The sequence below is a fragment of the Neopsephotus bourkii genome, unplaced genomic scaffold, assembly GCF_033783945.1.
Source record: "Neopsephotus bourkii isolate Nb327-2 ecotype Australia unplaced genomic scaffold, CSIRO-AGI_Nbou_v1 NB_53, whole genome shotgun sequence".
Lineage (NCBI taxonomy): Eukaryota > Metazoa > Chordata > Aves > Psittaciformes > Psittacidae > Neopsephotus > Neopsephotus bourkii.
The window spans coordinates 783,997-806,067 of NW_026900570.1; the positions used below are offsets into that span (position 1 = coordinate 783,997).

At 41.3% G+C, this 22,071-nt stretch overlaps 1 protein-coding gene across 1 annotated transcript in view; it reads right to left on the bottom strand.

Annotated features, from left to right (window-relative positions):
* Positions 1-9,822: 9,822 nt before the first annotated feature.
* The window catches only part of ACVR2B (activin A receptor type 2B), a 96,363-nt gene continuing 84,114 nt past the window's right edge, over positions 9,823-22,071 (bottom strand). Inside the window, exons 6-11 of the mRNA XM_061348257.1 lie at positions 21,765-21,908; positions 20,751-20,899; positions 16,974-17,088; positions 14,201-14,339; positions 11,662-11,792; positions 9,823-10,072 (exon numbers count right to left, since the gene is read on the bottom strand). Coding sequence (XP_061204241.1) covers positions 9,878-10,072; positions 11,662-11,792; positions 14,201-14,339; positions 16,974-17,088; positions 20,751-20,899; positions 21,765-21,908 — 873 coding nt within the window. The 3' untranslated portion in view covers positions 9,823-9,877. The remainder of the gene's footprint in view (positions 10,073-11,661; positions 11,793-14,200; positions 14,340-16,973; positions 17,089-20,750; positions 20,900-21,764; positions 21,909-22,071) is intronic.

Sequence of the window (22,071 nt, forward strand, 5' to 3'; positions counted from 1 at the left end):
TGAGCAACCTGGTCTAGTGGAAGGTGTCACTGCCTGTGGCAGGGGGGTTGGAACTGGATGAGCTTTAAGGTCCCTTCCAACCCAAACCATTCTATAATTCTATGGCATGGGTCCACTGCAAACATTTCCAACCCAGCACCAAGCAAGAGGCATTTTTGCTGAAGATCAGCTTAACAATGGCAAAAACATGAGGGCTGTGCCACCACCATGCCATGACTTTAGCACAGGCAGCTTTTTGTTTTTTGTTTGGTTTGCTAGCAGCTTCCCTTAACCAAAATAAAAAACCAGCTGTCCTTGTTAAGGACCTGACTGTGCAGTATCTGGGGGCACACTATGAACAGGGCATGATTGTTCATACTGTTCACGGCTCTAACAGCAGTTGTACATTCGAGGTTCACTTCCAGTGACTGTGAAGGTATTAGTGGGTAAATTTTTGCAATTCAGGTTGGAACCATTTAAGCAATCACTGCCCTTTGCTCTCTCCTCTGATCCTCTGCTAGAGCTAGTGGAAGGGAAGGGCAGACACTTCTCTACATAGTCCTGGGATTTAGCTTAAACCCCCATCAGTAGCAGTTGCAGCTACGTTGCTGGACTTTATTGAGGCAGCTTAGCATGCCCATAATGCTCTTTGTGGGCGGTTCTTTGCTGGGAGTAATAAGCAGTTTTACCACAGTGTATAGAGGCAACACAATTAAAAGGATGCAGTGATTCAAGCTAATTCCTTCTTCCCTTTGGAGGAGTTTGCAGTTGATGGGTAGTAGAGGCCTCAGCTATGACTCTTCAGGGATTTTGTTAGGCATTTTGGATTAGAAATTCCATTAAAACACCAAAACATTCTTATGTAGAAAGTGAAATACTCCAGCTAGATGCCAAATACAATAAAAACAATGATTTTTAACATTGCACCAACAAGAGAAACAGTTATTTGTAATTTACTGTTTATTTTTCATATACAAAAAGATAAACTTGAAATAGTTCTTTCTAGTTTTTTCCTCCTATCTGTTGGGGTGTAGCTGCTTCACACAGGGCAAATACTACATTCATACAAGTTTATTCAGACACCCAGTGCAAAGCTGAAGCAGCAAAACTCCAACTTGGCAGATCTAATTTCAAACTTGAGACTCATTTCTAAAATACCACAGTAAAAAGGAACAAAGATCCACTGCAAATTCATGAACTATGATACAATGTTCTTTCCAAAATGTCTTCATTTCATAACTGCAATACAATGGATATCTGCATTAGGCCATTTTATATATACATTTTATATATATATACTTTTGCAGAATACATATATAAAATATATATATATAAAAAATCAGCACACTTCAGTCCGAAAGGGGTTACAGCAACGAGCTTAACTCTCTGTATACTTTTTTCTTTAACAGGATACTTTAGTATAACTTTTGTTAACTCAGTAGTACAAGCTATCTCTGTTCTACATTTTTATAGCTACAAGAGTGAAATATAACCTACAACATTTACATTTCACATATCTTGGTATACAAACAGTACTTATGGAATTTGAGCCAAGGACCAAAAGACTCTTTAAAAATTATTTCACCATCTGATAGAGCTTCCTGTAATTTACACTCAGTTTATTCTGCAATCTTCTAGATCATTTACTTAATCTCATAGTTTGAGTTTAAATCCATTCAAACTGGAAATCCTGGAGAAACAGGTTACTGCAAACTCTTATGTATACTCTATATATACAAGTTAAGTAACACAGCGTAATAAGACTTAGCTATTTATCCTAAAACTGATATACACATATTTCACTACGCTAGACGAGTCTTAGGATTTTTATTTCTTTAAATAAAGCACAAATTTAGAAGTAGCTGGTAAAACTTACAATAAGATGGTTTAAAATGACAAATGGTTAGGGTGAGATTTCTTTCTGCTGGTGCCAAAACATTTTCTTGTGAGTTTCATACTATGCTGTGTTGTTTAACTGTATGCATCTAATGTTACATGCAGAAAGCTCTTTCCACAAGAATTGACATCAAACTGTACTTAAGTCAACTTTACAGTATAAAATTTGTTAAACTTAAGGACGAATGTGAAAATATTAACAGGTGAAAGATCAGGCTTTCAACTCTATCATGAGGATCATGCAGAATTCATAAGCATATAGTTTGAGCTGGTTGACAATGGCATTGTGCGGACTTACGGCATAGAATTGAGGTCAAGAATGTTACTTAGTTTGCAGTAACCACCTCCTTCAATTCTCATCCACCAACAGATTGACCTTTACATCACAGTTATTCCATTGGAAGGCCAGCAGCATTGCAAAATGCCTCCTTCTGGGAGATTTTAGTACTTTTGTGAAAGATTTTCCAAAGATAATCATAAACCATCAGTAGCCATAGACACATCAGACAGTTGAGGAAAAAAATGGGTAAAGAGAAACACCTCCTTTTCTTCCTTTCATAGTAGTGAATTAATTACTAGCCATTAATTACCAGTAGTTAATTAAGAGAATTACTAATAATAGTAAATTCATTACTATTTGGATTGGAAAGCTACTGTTCTGTCCAATTAAAACTGACTATAATGTTGCATCAGCTACATCAATAGATTTTTTTAAAAACAGACATTTGGGAGGGGAACAGTAAAATGCTAATGACCAAAATGGTCTTATTTTTCCTCAGAAAACATAACCTGAAAAGAATTCTCTTCAGCTAAGTACCATTAAGAAGTCACTGTGATTGAATGTCTGCTTGTATGAGAAGGCTCTTGGGAAAAGGTAGCTGGAAAAAGGAAAGGGCCAGACAGGTTCTAGGTCTTGCCAACATACTCTTTTTGCTACCCACAAAGTTGCTCTAGTACTAAATTAATGTTCTGGAGCTATGAAATGCTCCAACCTCCTCCTCTTATGCCATGGCTGGATTTTTGGTTTGGGTTGGGTGTTTTTTTTGGTGTTCTGTTTTTTACAGGAGTGGCAATACAGAAATGCCAGCGACTACTGAATTAGGATTTTAATTGATTAGGATGTTACTGGTTAAACTTCAGTTCCTCAAAACAGTAGAAAAGCTGAATAAGGTATAGCCAATACCTTTCTTTTCACAAAAAAAACCAGAAGCTATAAAGTCTTCCCAGAACATTTTTTAATTTTGCAATACTGGCCTTACTGGAATGTTACACATTGAGTTTTGGTTGATGGTTTGGGGTTTTTTAATAGCTGGAAAGAGGCCTCTGCTTCAAAATGGGTCAAAAAACGCATAAAGAGTGTTTTAATCACATTATCTGCCCCATTAAAATACTGAAATAAAAGGCTAATAAAGGAAGCACTTTTCAGAAAACACTTTCTTGATAAACATCCAGCACAATGCCATTACAGAGCTTCAGGGAAGCCCTTCTGGTTTCAATGTTGGCAAACAAAAGTTTTGCTTTTTTCCTTCAGTCCTTGGGGATTTTGCTCCGTTTACATATATATAACATATACATATGTGTATATATGTATATGATACATATATATAAACACCCATATATAGCAAGGTTCCTGTTTGTGTATGTTACAATATTGTAGTATCAAGGAGAATCCAGATAGCAACACTGTTTAACATGAGGTTTGAGGTAATTGGTTCTTGAAATACCTGGATCACAGACTGCATCCAGAAATAACAGCTGGGCAATGAAAAGTGTTTTTTTCAGACAGAAAAAAAACTAGTAAAAGGTGAAAAGGAAAAAAAAAAGCTTACAGCAGTTGCTTTTACATGTCAAAATAAAGGCACAACAGAATAGCATTACATTTCAGAACAGCTGGGTGGACGTAACACCAGTATTACCTCTTTCTGTGGAAATGTCCTGACATAAAGGATTACTGCTTACTTGAGAGGTTACTGATTCAGTCAGGGAACTGAGCGTCACCCTAAAACTAGAGTTTTGAAAGAGAAGTCCCATGTAAGTAAAGGACCAGGTGTGTTTGGAAAGCGCTCCAGGAACACACAAACACATACTCATGTTCCCACAGAATTGGATGGCAGCTCTCCCCTTGGCTTCCACAAGGCCAGGATTTCACTGAGAACATGGACGGCAGGTCTCTGCAATGGTAGGAGCCTGCTTGAGGTCACCTAAGCACTAATTTCAAAAGGCACACTGTCAAGCCAGCTTCAAGGGATTGTGGCACATTGTTTGGTTTAAAGCTTTTCTCAGGAACTCTTACCCCGATGACACTGTGTTGTCAAAGTTAAGGGAACCAGAAAGACTGGAGTGAATTTTAGGTTCAGTGGGAAAAGTTAGCTTAAGTGAAAAGAATACATTGTAAAGTTTTTTCTTTCATACTTTTAGAATACCTTGGTTATGCAAACTTGGAATGCTTTTTTTCCAAGTAGGACTTTGGACATGACAGTGCTCCTTTACTTTAGTGCCTCAAACCCACTCTGTGAAATCTGACATTGGGAACACAGAACATGTATCTGCATGCTCTGTTGTGGCCTGATAAGTTGTGTCACTTCAGAGAGAAGGAACTTCTAGGAATTGGTTTTATCAGGACTCTACTGGCAACAGCTCCTTACAGATCATATTGTCAATGCAGCAGATGCAGCTGCTATAAATGGATATGGCAGTGAGTGAGATCAGCCCGGCTATTTGGTCTTGGTAAATTCTTAACACCCTGACTTCACAACTCACTGCAGCATCACGGCATATGCCAAAAGGCACACTGCTCACATATGGATACTCACATGAATACATGAAAAAGCTCTTCCTGGTTAAACTGAAGATGGTCATAAAAAAGCAATAAGCAACTTTAGCAGAAAGGATGTGACATGCAAGATAACCTAAACATATACTTAGTGCCACCCTCAAAGCATGTCCTAGTACATCTAAACTTTTGCCTCAAACTCGTTTCAGGCTAAACTTGTTCTATTGTCTAGACTTTGATGTAGTGCACACTTAATTTAAACATTATATATATATATTTATTTGCTGTGCGTACACAGACCTTTCTCCCTTTTCCCTGCAGAAACATATCAGACATTACAAAAATAATTTGTGGTATAAAAGAATTCTCACACAATGTAGAATTTTTGTTTGTATATGTAACTAAAATATATATATTTATTTTTCCAAAAGTAAAAAAGTCAAAATGTCCTTATTTTCCTCTATTATATAGTCTATATTATTTACAATGTTACCAAACAAGATTCTGTATGTAAAAAGCGATGATAGTTTGTGGGACACTTCCTGCTTAGCAACTTCTCAAGTGGAGTGTGGCTTGAAGAGGACTGAAACAACAGCACTGTCATGACATTACTGACCAAGACCTTCCTCTGCAATACGAGTTTCTTCCATACTAAATGAAACCAGATCCTTCCCCAGTAAGGCAGGGTAAGTTCTGACAGTCTGCCTAGAAGTAGCACAAGAGTAATAAAATGCGTGCTCTCTGGTTTCCATGCTGTGATACTAACGGGGATCAGGATTCCCCACGGCGAGGCCTGACCCTGCCAACCTGGAAATACTCCCCAGCAACATTGCACCAAGGGGTCCCAAGGCTTCTGCTGCTCCTACTGAAACCAGCAACTCCAAGTGGGAACAGTAGTGAGCCAAGAGACAAGTGAAATGCAGTACAGTTACTGAGGGCACTCACGGACCTTCTCTTTGAAACAAACATACACAAAGATCTCAGCATTTCCATAGGTGTAACTTTATCCAGCATAGTATATTCTGTAAGAGAATTGCAGCTGAAAAATGAAGTAGAATAAAAAGTGGTTTTCTTTTGTCTTAGAGAAAACTGTGATCAGGACTAGCTAAAATCCTTAATCATAATGAATAAGCCTGGTATTACTTAACTGATGGTTAGATTGGTTTATAGCCATGCATATAGGCATGCATATGAGACACATACAATTTCCAGCCTTGCTGCACTACTACAATTTCATTAGAAATTCACTATCATATCAAACCAAGCAATTTTAGTTTCTGTGGCATTTCCAGATTCAAATTGTGAATTCAAACATTCTCCACCTAGGAATCCAGCCCAGTCAGTGCAATAAATTCATAAAGGGAGTTACATCACATGGGGATGGGGATCCTGATGGGTAATCCTGGCTCCTAAAGTCAAGAGGAATTTTTGCCCAAGGTTCATAGTCACATACGAACTGCCATACAAGAGATGAAGGTCAACAAAAAGTTGTGCAGCAAAGTTTTTGAAGAGCTACATCCTCCAAGTCTGAATGGGAAGTGAAATTTAGAGCTTAGGAAGTAACTTAAGAGGTGTTGTACCCATCATATTCAAGGGAGTGTTAAGGGGGAAAAAGCCACAATTGCTTCTCACAGCTACACCTATGGATGTGCCCATGCCGACTTGGAAAAAGACTCTGCAGTACTGAACAGAACCAAAATCATGTTGTCAGTGAGAGTTCACATGCCAGATCAGTGATGAGGAAACTACTTGCTTGACTGCTCAAGTGTTGAAAAACCAAGAAATTAATCAGACAGTGTCTTCATGAATAAAATAAATTCCAGTTTGAAAGAACAGCTTTAGCTGTAGAAATCAGTAAATAAGCAAAAGCTCACGATTTCCTTCTTTGCTGCAATAGCAAGACAGACACACATACCCATACCTACACACATTTAAAATTTTTAACTCAGCACACACACAGTTTGGGAATTCTGTTTAAAATCAGTTTCTGAATCCTGTTTGACAAGATGATCTATAAGGAACCATCACACCAGGGAAGATATAATACTTTACAATCAACATTCAGTCAAAGTTTGTATAGTTGTGCAGTTCCCCACAGTAAGATAAGCTACATGTGAGAATTTTTGTTTATGCTTTCTCAAAAGAGAAGATTTCAGAGACTAATAGGCTATTAAAATCATATGGCACTTTCAATAAATACTTTAAAGCTTCTTAAAGAAATTAGGATAAAAAAAGCAACTGCTGTAATAAGCCTGTTTTAGCCATAATACATAATGCTGAAGGAAAAAATCCAGAACACCAAACAGATAATAACAGTTAAAAGACAGTACAGCTTTTTTCTTTCTGCAACAATATGAACTGGCTCCCATTCCTGGGGAAATGGGAGCAAGTCCACCTTGAAACAAGTATTCACTCAATCGTAACTGCTCTACGCTCCACCCCAACCCTTACATCACTTCACTTCTAAAACATAGTCACATTTTTATATAAATCTCAGTGCAGAAATGTATTAAACATGAAAAATACTGATCCTGCAAATGTTTACAACCACACTTAACATTAAGTGAGCGCCCAACATCATGATACCAGAAGAGCTACCTACATGCTTAATGCTAAGCACAGGTATGTTGCAGCATCAGGCCCAAAGATGCCAGCCCCCACCAGGGACATCACTTGGTCAGAATGGTTTTGTCCTGTCTGGTTTTGTCAAGGTGTTCTCAACAGAAGCACATCAAGAAACAGAAACTTCCAAACCTACACACAGAAATACAGTTACATGTGTGTACATACTAATATGCAATATACATTCAGTAACTTGAAAGAATAGGTTAAGACTTTATTCAGATAGACAAATTAAGGCAATTATCTTAATGTCTCTTCAAGATAAAGGACCATGTCCTCATTTGTGACCTCTAGGTTTTAAAGCTATATTTTTTCAAGAAATATATTTTAATTTTCTTTATATTTTCTCCAATCAGCCATTTTGTTCGCTTAATAAATTATATCTGTGCAAGGGTGCACGCTGACAATTTGGCAGTGGCAAGAAGTCCAATTCATTTATATAATACACACTTTACATTTTCGTTACAGGGTGATTAGTTTAGGACTGCATTTTGGCTTAATACAAAGGGAAATTTAGAAGTTCTGGCCATCCAATAGACATAACTTTATCAGTCCAGCAAGACATAGAATTCATGGTATATTCAAAGTAAAAAAAAAATAAAATAAAAAAAAAATTATAAAAAAAAGATGTACTGTCCTTTCACTAAAACAGACCAAAAAAATGAACAGAGAATGGAAACAGCCTTCACAAATAAGAGTGAATAATGCCCAGGTACCTTATATAGGCAGTTATTCTACAACTGTATACAGTTATTTACAATGGTGCTTTATAAAACAAACAAACAAAAAAAATGGTAGCACTTCCTAAAAGATTTTGGAACTTTTTTTTTCTCTTTTTTTTTTTCTTTTTTTAAAACTCCCTTGTCATAAAAGCCAACTTACATTAAAATATACTTACTACAAGACAACACAACTAACAAAATATATAATAAAACTCATACAAGTAGAAAATTCTGAGGTATTTCTGGTTTGAGGTGGTCTGTGGTCATGAAGTTTTTAAATTTTTTTTCAGTTTAAACCTCGGAAGCCACGTAACGTGTGTGTTTTGTGTTTGTTGGTTTTCTTTTCTTTTTTTTTTAGGGTTTTTTTTTCCTTTTTTTAAACATTGCATGTTTTGCAAATTAAAAAAATATTTCAATGTTGAATCAGCAGCATTAGGAACATTCACTGACTAGAGCGAGTTTATGGCATAATAAGAGTAATGGTATTTTAGAATATGCACCACTTTAAGACAAAAGAGTTTTGTCACAGAGCAAGGAGAAAGCAGCGTCAAAGAAACCAGTCAGAGAGATGCTGCGATAATCACTGCTGCTGCTGAGCTGCCTCTGCCTCCTGCAGCTGGGCAGCTCATAGGTGTCTCAGATGCTACAGGAGCCATCTGCCACCGGTTCAGGCATTCCCACCACCCCCGAAGCCCAAATTAATAATGAAAAAAAATAAATTATAGAGCCAGTTTTCACACTTTCCCTTTTTCCACCATCTGCACCTGTAGCTTAGGCTGACAGATCACCAGCCCCAAGGCCAAATTTGCTGAACTGACTCACAATTGAAGTAAGATGCAAAAATTTTGCCATCTTCCAGTCTTTTACCAAAGTGCGTCTGAAAACACACTTTCCCACCTCTTCCAATTACATGGCTTAAAAGCATCCTTCTCATTACTACCTGGAGTTGAAAAATAAAAGGTAATTATAGTTCTGCTTTGTTCTGTTACCACCCAAGCCTGAGGTACTGGAGGAAGAAAGAACTAGTGCCTTGCTTACAACCACTGGCTCTTTAACTCAGCTTTCTCCACACTCTGCAGTCATTAATACTCTGCCCAGAAATGTCCTTCCTCTCCTCTATGGTTACCTGAGAAGTAGCTCCATAGCAAATGATGTTTCCCCAAATGCTGCCAAATCCAACGTCGCTCTCCCCACCCCTATTCTACGCTCCCCCCTTCAATTCTACCATCAAGAATTAACATTCTCTGCCCAGTTACTTTTTTTTCCATGTTACAATGACACCCGTTAGATCCGTAAAAGACACATCTGCTGTAAGCTCACTTCCAAAAAAACCCGAGAACCAAAAGGAACTGAACCCAAAATCAAAACAAAATGGGGAAAAACATCCTTTTGAGGAAGGTGTATTCTTTACATAACAGTCTTAAGTTTCCTCCACAGCTTGCAGCATTGCGTTTTCTAAGATGGTAGGTGGTTTTCCTTTATGTCACAGATGCTCCGCTCAGAAGACAGACCAATAAAGAGAAACCCAGAAAACTGAATAAAATAAAAACAACTGAAGTGAGTTTGTTGAGGTTCTGAGGTACCTGCACCTTTTCTGCATTCATTAGTCGGCACCTGAATGCTTGCTGAAATGTCCTTTTTTTTAATACAGTAGAGCAATGTGCTGGTAAAATTGATCCAATCCAAAAAAATAATAATAATAATAATAACAATAATAATAAAAAGTCAAGATAAAATAGCAGCTGCATTCATGTGTTTGTTGGATTTTTGTATTTTTTTGTGGATTTTTTTTTGTGTGTGGGTTTTTCCTTAAAACCTTCTTCTTTTTTGTTTTTTTTTTTGTTTTTAATCCACTGAGTCTGGAAAGACAAAAGTGAACCAGGACTTAGATACTAGACTCTTTGGGCGGCAAGTCCACGTTGGTGACGGACGTCACGATGGAGACGAGGCAGTCCGAGGTAGTGCCGTTTACAGATTTGCGGATCTGTGCAATGCGCTCCTCGACACAGCCTGCCGAGAGCCGAGCCTCCGCATCGTGGTCCCAGCACTCTTCGATGGTCACGCAGAGCTGCGCCAAGCCCTGCAGGCAACAAGGGGGAGAAAGCACTGTCAGCACCAAAGCCTGCTCCAGGGACTGTCTGCAGCAGATGGGGAGGTCCACTTAACACAGCCTAACGCTGTAAAGAGTATTTTCTCCATGGTATCATAGAATCATAGAATACCAGGTTGGAAGAGACCTCAAGGATCATCTGGTCCAACCTTTCTTGGCAAAGCATGACTTAGACTAGATAGCCCAGCACCCTGTTCAGCCGAATATTAAAAATGTCCAGTGTTGGGGAATCCATGACTTCCTTGGGAAAGTTATTCCAATGGCTGATTGTTCTTATTGTGGCAATTTCCCAAACATCATGCCAATTCAAAAAATTATGCTAATTATCACAAGATAAGCATTAAAAGTGACATTAAATATGTGTTTCGGGATTTTTTTTTAAAGCTTTTGCTTTCTAGGTCATACACAACTTTTTTTCATAGCCTCAAAAGTACTTTCTTTAATATAAAAATATAGCCAAAGATTCGTCAATTAAAGTATTAAAAGACAAGACATCAAGTATTGTGATTCCCATGATAAAACCATGAGAGCTGACAGCATCATATCAGTTACTATGAAACCACTGCTGTGTTTGCAGTCACTTCTGAAGAGAAACTGAAAACTAATTCTGCCCTGTGAGGGTGATGAGACACAGGCACAGGGTGTGAGGGTGATGAGGCACTGGCAGTGGCTGCCCCATCCCTGGCAGTGTTTAAGGCCAGGTTGGACAGGGCTTTGAGCAATCTGGCCTTCTGGAAGGCGTCCCTCCCCATGGCAGGAGAATAGAACTGCATGAGCTTTAAGGTCCCTTCCAACCCAAACCATTCTATGATTTTATATAACCAGAATAGCTAAATTCAACACTGCTGGAAGAGCGCAGCTCTTACCTGAACCCTCATTTGAACTGAAGACTCATCTTTACCTACAGCCCACAGCCCTCAACTTCGAGGCAGTGAGTTAATGCACCTGAGTCTAGCCAAAACCATGGCAGTTTGGTCTGAACAGATGCATTTAGCTTCTTTCTGAAGCCCTGCGAGATTTCATCATCTGCTTAGTTTCCCAGTCTGAAAAAAATACTATCTTTTATTAAAAATGCAAGTCTGAAATTTTCTACCTCTGGGAAACCCATGCTGCATTTTGCTTCATTGCCTGCTTGCTTCACATCTAATTAATTTTTCCTCAAAAAATTGTTCAAGTCTTGCATCTATCTAGTTTGTGAGGTATGCATCTCTGATGTTATGGATCATTTTCTTTTTCTTAATGAAAAACACTTTATTTTCCATTCTTTCACCATATTGAAGGAATCCTACTATACCACCAGACACACTCCATGTTTAGCACTGGCTGTCTTTAATCAGCTAACTTACTCTCTAAATAGAAGGAGAAATGGAAAAGGGAACATGAAGGTGTTAAGCGACCCCTCATTCCCAGCACTGACTCTCTTTAGCACTGGCGAGCAGATCCATGCACCAGGGTGGACTGGTTAGCTTCCCCCTGAAGCCTACAAGTGATGTGCTACCACATCCCTCATTCCAATCACACAGGAAAACATTTTCCACCGTTAACCAGGAGGGACGTACAGGGTGTTTCAGCCAGTGATCCTTGAACACAGGGCGCATCTTCTTGTGAACCACCACTTCTTGCAGGTCCTCAAGGGATGGGTGCTGACCTATTTCTTCTTCGAAAGGCAGCATGTATTCATCCACTGGACCTAAGGTGCACACAAAGAACCAGGTCAGTACAGAAATGTCCTCCGCAGAGCCACATCCTTCCCATGCATGAGTGAGCTGTGGCTCCAGAGCAACCTCAATCCACTGCAGCAAAGCCTGAAGTTCACATGGCACTGCAGACAAATGTGATTTATATTCTGCACAATGGACTTTGCTGTCCCCGCTGTCTGTCTACCTTACGTGTTTTCCACCTCATCAAGTTAAGAATCTGAACCCTCAGCTCGGCCTCTCAATCCCACTGCCCTCCTTGAGGAGGCTTGTTGGGTAGTTTGTGATTTATTTTAATAGAGAGGGCAAATCAGCACATCCTCACATTTTAGCATAGCAATTCAACACACAATAACCTAGAGAAAGGTTTCAGCATGAGCATAATTTTATTTTAGGCACTGACTAGCATGGTCAAACATACCGAACACTTAAAATTTCTTACTTTGTGATCTGGCTTGTCATAGGTTTGAGTCAGCCCTGACTTGCTAGAGCCAGATGCACTCATCCCAAGTACCAGTTCCTAAGTGCGAAATGATTTCTGAATGGTTTTGTTATACCAGTTATGGCTGTGAACTGCTATGGGCCACAGGAATGAGATAACTGTTACAAGTATCAATGCAGATGCTGGAAGGTAGCAGTAACTTCTGCTTATCGGAACATCATTTGGCTTTTGGCAATGTGTAGATGCTTTCTCACAAACAGCAGCCTAGTTTAACTGATGGGCTTTCTCAGAGTGCTCCATGGCATCACTTATGGTTTCTTGGTAGTAAAGAGTGACCTCTTTCAAGAGTAGACATATTTCAAGAGGGCCTTTCCAGACTAAAGTAAGAGCCGAGCACTTCAGCTGGTCAGGAACTGTGATGCCAACAATGTGATGTTTAGGTATGGGAAAAAAAAACAAAAAAAACCCCAAAAAAATGAAATCACTAAAACAACTTATCACTATTCTTGTTGACATGGCACACCAGTCACTAAACCAAACTGAAACACTCGTTCCAGAGATGGCACAATAATGTTTATGACCTTCCCTTCCTCTTCCTCCAAGAGGGATCAAGGCTATGGAGAGCTGCACTGATGATCTTCAAGCCAAATCTGTTGTTTACAAAACATCACTTCTGAGCAAGAAGTGCAGATGAGGTTCAGTGTAACTCCCCACCACCTTAAAGGAAGCCTTCCTTCTGACGTAATGGTGGTCTGTATAGCATTTGCAGTATGTTGGCCAGCTGCTACATGAGAAGAATTGGAAGGAAATCACAAACATGACAGTCTAAAAATCCAAATGCTTATTTGGGGAGCCTCAACAGAGAAGGGTCATTCCTACATTGGTACCACTGTTAAACCCCACTGTGCTCCTAACCTTCCTGCTCCTCCAGCATTTTAGCTAGTTAGATAGTAAATTTTTGAAGAAAATTTCTGAAGAAAACATCTTCTCTTACCACACACCTGTGTGTAAGATTGATTGGCTCTTTGGTCCTACTGTAATACTAATAAAAACATTTGAAGTCCAGGTGAGGTACTGTTCATGTATGAACACCCGTATCCATACAAGAAGAAAAAAGTTGGAGCAAGCAGCCTTGGAGCTACTACAATGAAATCATTGCTTCCTTGACCAGGGGCAAGGTCCTGCAAATGGCAAGGGTGTCACCAGAGGGCAGAAGTGCTATCTGGACAGAAAAGATGCCCCATTTTGCAGCATCATATTAGCATTAAAAAAACCAACCAAACCCTGGGAAAGGAGACACCATGAAAGTTCATTCTTTTGGATCACACAAGAGAAAGTGAGATTCTCCAAAACTCTACACGGAACAACAAACTCTTCCCACTGCTGAGAGGGGGCTTGATCAGCAAAAGTCAAAGATTAACACCCAATGACTTAGGATAGCAGGGAAATGGACTTGCTGACCCAAGAAGATCCTTCCAGCCTTTGTTCCTGCTCCTTCATCAAGGTGCTTCATTTCTGGGCATTCCATTCAGGCTGCCACACTACCAGCAGAAGTGAGGTGTGACAGCGAAGCTGAAGCGCAAAGCCTGTCTTGGTCATGGGCAGGAATGCAAAGTGCCACAGAGAGCAACACAGAGCAGGCTCAGGGCTACAGAACACCCACCACTGACGGAGGAATCACCTGCTCCTCCTCCGAGTTCTCAGCCAATTTGCAATGTAACCAGCACAGTTAAAAGCACAATGAGACTTGAACACTACAAAGGTTATTATCTACAGAGAATCACAGATCATCTTAAAAAATATGCAAGTGAAAAACAGGCTAGCTGCTTAATAAAAATATACCATTGATTATTATTAATTTAAAAAATAAAAAACCCACAAAGACTGGCCCACTGTCTGGACCACTAAACAATGCTGAAACAAAGCCCTCCCCAGGGAGGAGACAATCGTTACTCTTACCATCAACTGCTCTGCATCTGGAGACTAGCTCCCACAATACCAGTCCCATTGCATACATGTCTATCCTCAGGAAGGCGTCTCGTTGGAAGTTGATTGCTCCCTCTAACACTTCGGGAGCCATATACCTCCTTGTTCCCACCTACAGAGAAAAAAACACACAAGTCAGATGACATTCTAGTTGGGCCTGTCAGCCTCCACTGGTTGGAGATGAGTGACAGCCAGTTTCATTAGCCTTAAGGCTACTTCTGCTAAAGTTGCACCACGCTCAGAAAACAGGAAAAAGGGAGCTGTTTTTTCTGACACAGATTCTCATTAAGATCACTGGAGTCTAGATAAGCTGAAGTACATGGCTATGTGTGTGTTATTCATTCAGGGTACGCTACAGGTCTAATTTAAACAGTGTGGTGTGGTAAGTACGGATGGAATCCTGCCTTCCCTGCATCCCACCGCATCTTGCTCTGGCAGCATACGCTCCATGAGAAAATGCTGTCTTTGGAGACACCAAACATCCTCAGGTCAACTCAGACTTGGTTATCATAGTTGAAAGTTCAACCCCCTTTCACTCAAAAAAAATTAACTATATGAAAAGAGTAAAACTGATACATCCTGAAATGGTAGGAAAAGGTATTGTTTTGATACCCCTGGATAAAACAAGTCTCCTTCAAGCACAGCAGCAGTGAAGCATGAACCCTGCAAAGTCTACCCCGCCCTGGCTTGCTGTGATCTAGTTTGGAAAAGACCCCCTCTCGCCAATTTGAGGGGACTCAGTCCTCATTACAGTTGTGTTTAGTCCAGCCAGAGCCATACTAAGGTCCTCATATAGTTGTGAGTATATAAGTGGCAGAATTACAGCCCATACTGGAGGATAGTGGTGAGAAGAGCCAGGGGAAAAGCACCTTTTTAACACGGGATTTGAAACTTCTTTAATACGTTCTTTCAGAAAATTCTTATCCGTTCTTGCTGTTACTGAGTCAGTGGGGACAGGGGAAAGGCAGGATGTGAAAAAGGTATCCACAAACTCAGGAAATACAAAAGTGGCAAAAATAAGGAAAGCTGGGAGGGACTAACTTCACTCCTTCTAAGAATAGAAGTAAAAAGGGAGCCTGCATTGGAGGTGAACACTTGGAAAACCCCACAGGCACAAGCACGGGATGCTGGCCTTGCTGTGGCCCGCACAAGAGCAGAATCACAAAACAGCAAGGGCTGGAAAAGACCTTAAGATCATCTGAATGAGGGCTACTTACTGCAATGCACAGGCAGAAAATTTAGAACCTATAAAAACGTACTCAATCGATGAGGCAGTGCACAGCCAGCTCACAAGATCTGCTGCTGGTAAAGGTCACGCAGGCAGCCACCCTGACTGAACTCTTAAAACTAAACGAATGATTTTCAGAGCACTAATATATGCATTGTAGTATTAATATTTAGGAGTATTAATATTTGTGCTACAGTCTGGACAGGTGGTCCATGCAGTGGGTGGGAAGCTGCCTGACTGCCTGTACCCAGAGGGTGGTGGTCAATAGCAACTTTTCCAGCTGGGGTCTCCTAGGGATTGATGTTGGGCCCAACGCTGTTTAATACCTTCGTATGTGATCTGGTAATGGGATCAGTGGTACCCTGATGAAGTTTGCTGATGACACCAAACTGAGTGGGGAACTGGACACTTTGGAAGGGAGAGCCACCCTGCAGGAAGACCTTAATGGGCTGGAAGAGTGGGCTAACAAGAACCTTATGAAGTTCAATAAGGACAAGTTTAAGGTCTTGCACCTGGAAAAACAGAATCCAGGAGAGCAGCACAGGATGGGATCTACCCCGCTGGGGAGCAGCTCGTTGAAAGGGACCTGGGATCCTGGTAAACAGCAATCTCAATATGAGTTGCTGCTGGGGCAAAGAAAACCAGCAGAAGGCTGGGTTACATCAACAAGGGCACCACCAGCAGAGGTAAAGGAAGTCATCATTACACTCTACGCGGTGCTTGTCAGGCCACACCTGGCATACTGTGTTCAGTTTTGGTTCCCAATATACAAAAAAAGATATGACCAGGCTGGAGAGGGTGCAGAGAACAAACATAAAGATGATCCAAGGGCTGAGAAGCCGTATAAGGAAAGGCTGAGAGAACTTTTCAAACTTGGGAAAGGAAGGCTCAGGGAAGACCTTCTCACCATGTTCCAGTATTTAAAGGATGGCTACAAAGAAAATGGAGATTCCCTTTTTAAAGGGAGCCACATGGAAAAGATGAGGGGTCATGGGCACGAGTTACTCCCAGAGAGATTCTGACTGGACACAAGTGGAAAATTTTTCATGATGAGAACATTCTGTCATTGGAATAATCTCCCCAAGGAAGTGATGGTCTCCCCAACACTAGACACTTTTAAGATTTGGATGGACAAGGTCCTGGGACATCTAGTCTAGGCCATGCTTTGCCTAGAAAGGTTGGACCAGATGGTCCTTGAGGTCTCTTCCAACCTGGTATTCTATGATTCTATGAAAATTTAATACCTAGACAATAAAAAGTCAACAAGTCCCGTGTTTGAAGGAAGAAGCTGCCTGGCCCCAGGGCTGGGGTGACCTCACCTGCACAGTGGTCAGGAGGGTTTGAGCACCCTCCCAACTCACCCAAATCAAAGCAGCTTCTGGAATTTATGTCTGACTGCAAGCATGTATGGAAAATACATATCTCAAAGAGAATTAAAACTATACAAATTTCCCCCACTTGCAAGGAGCTTTGGCAAGCCAAACTTTTAAAAATGTGATTGTTAAAGATAACGATTACCTGTCCATGAGTGTCCCCTGGAGGCTTTCCAGGTTCAAACCGTACAGCTAGTCCAAAATCGGCTAGCACTGCTGTCAAGTCGTTCTTCAGCAAGACATTTTTACTCTTGAAGTCCCTATGGACAAGCCAAAAAGCAAGTTTGGGAAGGGTTTATTATGGCACACAGCCAAATCACATTGCAACACACCATGTTGTAAGTCTACAGGCTTAGCAGCTACCAGTAAATCAACTCCTTCCTTCCTTACCTGGCTGTCCATCATGGCCAGCACTGGCAAAGTTGCTTGCTCCTCATTGCCCATATCCCTAAACCACAACCAAGCAGCCCTGTGCTGCTCAGCACAGAGTTGACTAAATTCTACGGTGAATTAACCTCAAACTAAATGAAGGAGTGATATGAAGGCAGTGTTTTAATTAGAATAGGCAGTATAAAGCACCATTTCTTGCTCTGAGCACCAGCTGTGGACCCCCTCCTCTACACACTTATACTTCTCACTCCCAACAACAAAAGCAAGAGAGGTTAAGGGGTTCATTTACTCTTTATCCTAGTAAGGACGTTTACTCCCCTCTACAAAATCAGATCTTCCTGGAAATTAGTAGATGCTGGTGAGACTCTCTTCACCCTGACTATATGCTTCAACAGACTTTTGCCATAGTCATCTAATGCACTTATGTTTTAATTGCAGGATTGATCTTCATGGAGAATATAGAGAGCTGGAAAGCAAGCAGGAAACGGGGTAAGCCTACATTCAGAAAAGCTGTTGGGATTGGACTTGGGCAGCTGACAGGCAAGTGTAAGCATTTGCAGTGGAGATGGTGGGTCTGTCCTTGAAGGTGGCTTTAAGGAGACATTTGTGTCAGTCCTGTGCTGCACTGGGACTGTTTCAGGGCAGCTCAGGTAAGTCTGTGGGGGCTGGAAAGGGGAGGAGGGTGGAGGACGGTCACAGTGAGATGCCTAACCACTTGAGCCCTGTTCCCTGGGCTTCCTGCATTTTCATCTGAAAAGGAATGTTTGGCAATCTAATTAAATTACAGACCTTAGACAGCAGATGGCAATTGTCCTGTATGCTCAGCATTATAATTTCCCTATCATCAATTCACTCAGTGACCCTGCTGATTGCAGGACATTGCAGGCCTGCACAAATAATTAATGAGGGCAGATACAATTGTTCCACACTAGAGAGACCTGTCAAAATTCTCTGGGAAGAGAGAAACTGCTGGACCATAGAGAAGGACTGCTTGCTGTGGCCTCAGATGCCAGAGCACCAGCTCAAAGCACCACAAGCAAAAATCATTCTGTACCACCCAGCCTCTGATTTTGAGCTTACAAGAGGATTTTTCCTTTCTGAACTAATTACAGCATGATGGAAATTTCTGGCTCAAGGATTAAGATGGGGAAAGTGGGCGGGAAGTTGTAGAGCATCATATAGCCATGGAATGCCAGCAGAAAACAGTCTCCATCGTTTCAGGGGGACGCATCAGGTTTCTAGGGACACTGTACAGTTTTGCAGAGGCTGCAAAACATTCATACCCCTCCGTTACACAGAAAACCGCCTTTTATCTAATACCTGTCATCTTAGAGACTGCTTCCATGCTACGGCAGTTTTCCCACAAGCTTAGAAAACAGCCATCATCTAATGACATAGATAAACGCCTTTGCTCAGCCAGCATCAGGGGATTATGCCCTCCAGGATGGTACAGATTGTGTGCAAGATTTTTCCAAAATGGTGATTCACAGAAATAAGGAGCACATAGAAATGCTCAGACTTTCTGCCTGAACAATACATTTCCAAAGTTAAATGTAAACCAGTATTATTGTATGGGCATTTTGTTCACCCACATCGCCCTTTGGGCATGCAACAGTTTACTACATCTTGATACATGATTCAGTGATTTCCCTTTGTGCTTCCATTTTTTTCTCCACTGTTTCTGTACATTTCCCCATTTTTCCATGTTTTGTTTCCTTCCTTCCACAAACCATCTTAAACTGCCACATGTGAGCTGCAATGCAAACATATACAGGACAGGGAGAAAGACCTGATCCAAGCCATGCCAAGTAGAATTCCCAACAACATCCCATGCATTAGATCATACTAAAATGGTCACTGATAAAGGAAAGTGGCCTGAAAAATAAATATATGTATTTTCCTGTGCAATGCTTTCAACTAGGGAATAAGGGAATGAGGGGACTGTGAATGATGGGTGCATTAAGTCGATTCGGATACCAGAGATTTTATTTTCAGCCTCCACGTGGGGGCACTTTCGCACCAATAAGCAATCCCATAACCTTAATCCTCCTTGTAGTGCTGGGGGTGAGTAAGGAGTTAGCTGAAGCCCTGCCCAGCAGTGACTCGGGGGAGTCACACCTGGCAACCCCAGCATCTTCACATGCTTTGTGTGAAGCCATTCATAAATACCCGCCCTCCCCAAAGTTTAAAATGCATTTGGTATTTTCTTTTAAAGCAAAAATAAAACTGAAAGGAGTGGGGTAATCCAAGGGAAATCCCCTATGTCCTGAAATCCGTCTTTGGTAGGTATGTGCTAAGCTCACACAAATAGTGCATTCTCCATCTTTTATAATTTGCTAAATGGATGGGGACACTAATGAGCGCGATCTGTTGCTTTAAAGCCTTTCTATAGCCTTTCTCTACTCCCCACCCTCAGGAATTTTCATGTATAAACCACTGCCCTTTATTCCACAGGGACAAATGTCAGGGACACAGAGGTCAGCTCCAGGAGCAGCACAAAGGCAACTGCAGGCTCTTTCAACAGCCCCCAGCTCTCAGGAACCTTCAGGTTTGGGTAGGGGGGCTGTTCTGGGGGCAGGGACACTTCTGCAAAAAAGGGATTATCTTGCCATAGATGAAGAGAGCCCCACTAGATAGGGTACGAATTGCTGCAGCTAGACACGGGGTTTAAGTCCCTCCTAGATGAAATGTGGTGGGTGGCAGGACAGTACAGCTGCAGATTACGGCACAGCCCATGTAAATCCCTTCTGGAAAACTCCCCCCTGCTGCCGTGTCACTAGCATACCCCTGGTAGAGATGCTTTAGTCCAGGGCAAGCAGTGTGCGACTTCGGAGAAGGGCTAAAATACGTATTATTGCAATGAGGATGCTTTAACCCACTGTTTCCTGGATTCCTGCTGTCCCGAGGGTCCTACAACCCAGGTGATTTGAAGAGGGTGCTAAGAGATCTCAGAGGCTCTGTGGTCCCTGCTCTGGTGTCTCTCATGAGCCCCCTCCCCCAGTATGATTTGAGCACTATAAAATACAGGGAAAAATATATAGCAGCCATTTTCTGCATTTCTACAGTTTCTCCATTTCTTCTAACAATCAAAAGCTCTGTGGGAAGGCACACAGTGGAGTTATCAGTCTAAAATACTTAGGGAAAATTAGGGACCAAATCTTGGTGTGGCTACAGACATACATAGATTATAATGTGATTTATCAAGCACAGTTCTTCAGCAACCAGATTTCCCTTCCCACTACATGTCACGAAAAAAGGGTTGATCAAAGAGAGAAGCACCTAACCTTCAGATGTTTGCCAGAAATTACTAACAATCATACTAATTTTTTTCACAGACAAGAAACTTACTTGCTCTTCACCATTTCCTACGTGGCTGAAAAAAAATCTTGCCGTAGCATAGAATTTGTTAGGTTAAAAGGCATTTACGTCCTAAAAGCACAACCTCCTCCTTTTCCATTCAACGGCATAATTTCAAAGAGGTTGCGAACATCTGAACACAGCAGTTGAATGCTGTCAATGAAAGAGGCCATACCTGTGTGCTATAGCAGGTTTGTGGCCTTCACCTTTGCACCAAGGGACGTCTTCATGAAGGTAGGACAAGCCACGTGCCATTGTTTCTGCAACATGGCAGAGCTCATTCCAGCTGATAATGTTGCCCTTCAGGTAATCCGTCAGAGAACCCTGTGGAACAGGACATTGTATGTTCTTAATTGCAGAGCCTGCTATGTGACAGATGTGCCAATTCATCAGTTTAGGAAATTATTTTAATGAGTGCTTGAGAAATTTGAACCTTGATTTAACAGGGAGGAAAAAAAGTAAAAAGGAAGAAATAAACCCCAGCAGCATTCATCAGTCCTCACCCTTTGACAGCACAGAAAGTATCTAGATGTCAAAAAGGAGTCTACTAATCTGCCAGGGAAGGGGAGGGAGGTAAGGAAGGAACAAAATCATCTCAAAACGCAGCAATTCATCTAACCTAAGAAAGGAGAAAGCCTTCCATGCAAAAAGATTATGCATCATATCAGCTGGCTGTGGCAATGATTGACTCAGTAGACCTTGGATTAAACAGAGGGATAATACTGCTGGCTCAACCCCGGATTTGTGCATGTTTGTTTTATTTCAAGTGTTAGTCACGTTTGATAACTAAAGCAATCCATGAAACGGGAGATGTGCCCCGAGCTTCAAAAGCAAACACAGAGCCCATCTGCAAGGGGTCAGTTGGGACTGCAATGGTCTGTGACACCCAACTCCCACGTTAAGAGATGGTGACCACCACATACGTAAGCTGCGGCCTTTTGTGCCTGCCTCTCACCCCAAGTCCCACCTTTATTAATCCCATGTTTGTGTAGGAAAGCCTTAAAAGCTTAAGGGCCTTTGAAGGAGGAGAGCTGTACCCCTTCTCTTCTACCACTGAGCCACAGCTCACCATGGAGAAAGTGAACAGATTACAATAGAGCTTCTGGGAGAATATTAGACATCAAATCCTGCTGTTTCACAGCCAGCCACCTCTCTTCCCTCCCAGAATGTACATGCAATGATACCTTACCTTATCGTGGAAAGCTGTGATCAGCCAGAGCTCTGTCTCTAGGTTTGTCCCTCTTTTCTCTGCTGCGATAAACTGCAAAAGGTTTTCATGCTTCATGCCAGGAGTATTGAAAATCTCCCTCTCACTCTGCCAAGACTGCTTATCCTAAAGCAGGGAGAAATGCACCATCAAAGATCATGCTTCCCTTTAAAGCAAACAGCTCCTTCAGCTCAGCCAGAGCTGTTCACAGTCCTCTTAATATCATCCTCCTATGTTCAGATGTGATGTATCCCTTCAAAATGAAGCTGTTTTCCTAAAGTGTAGATGC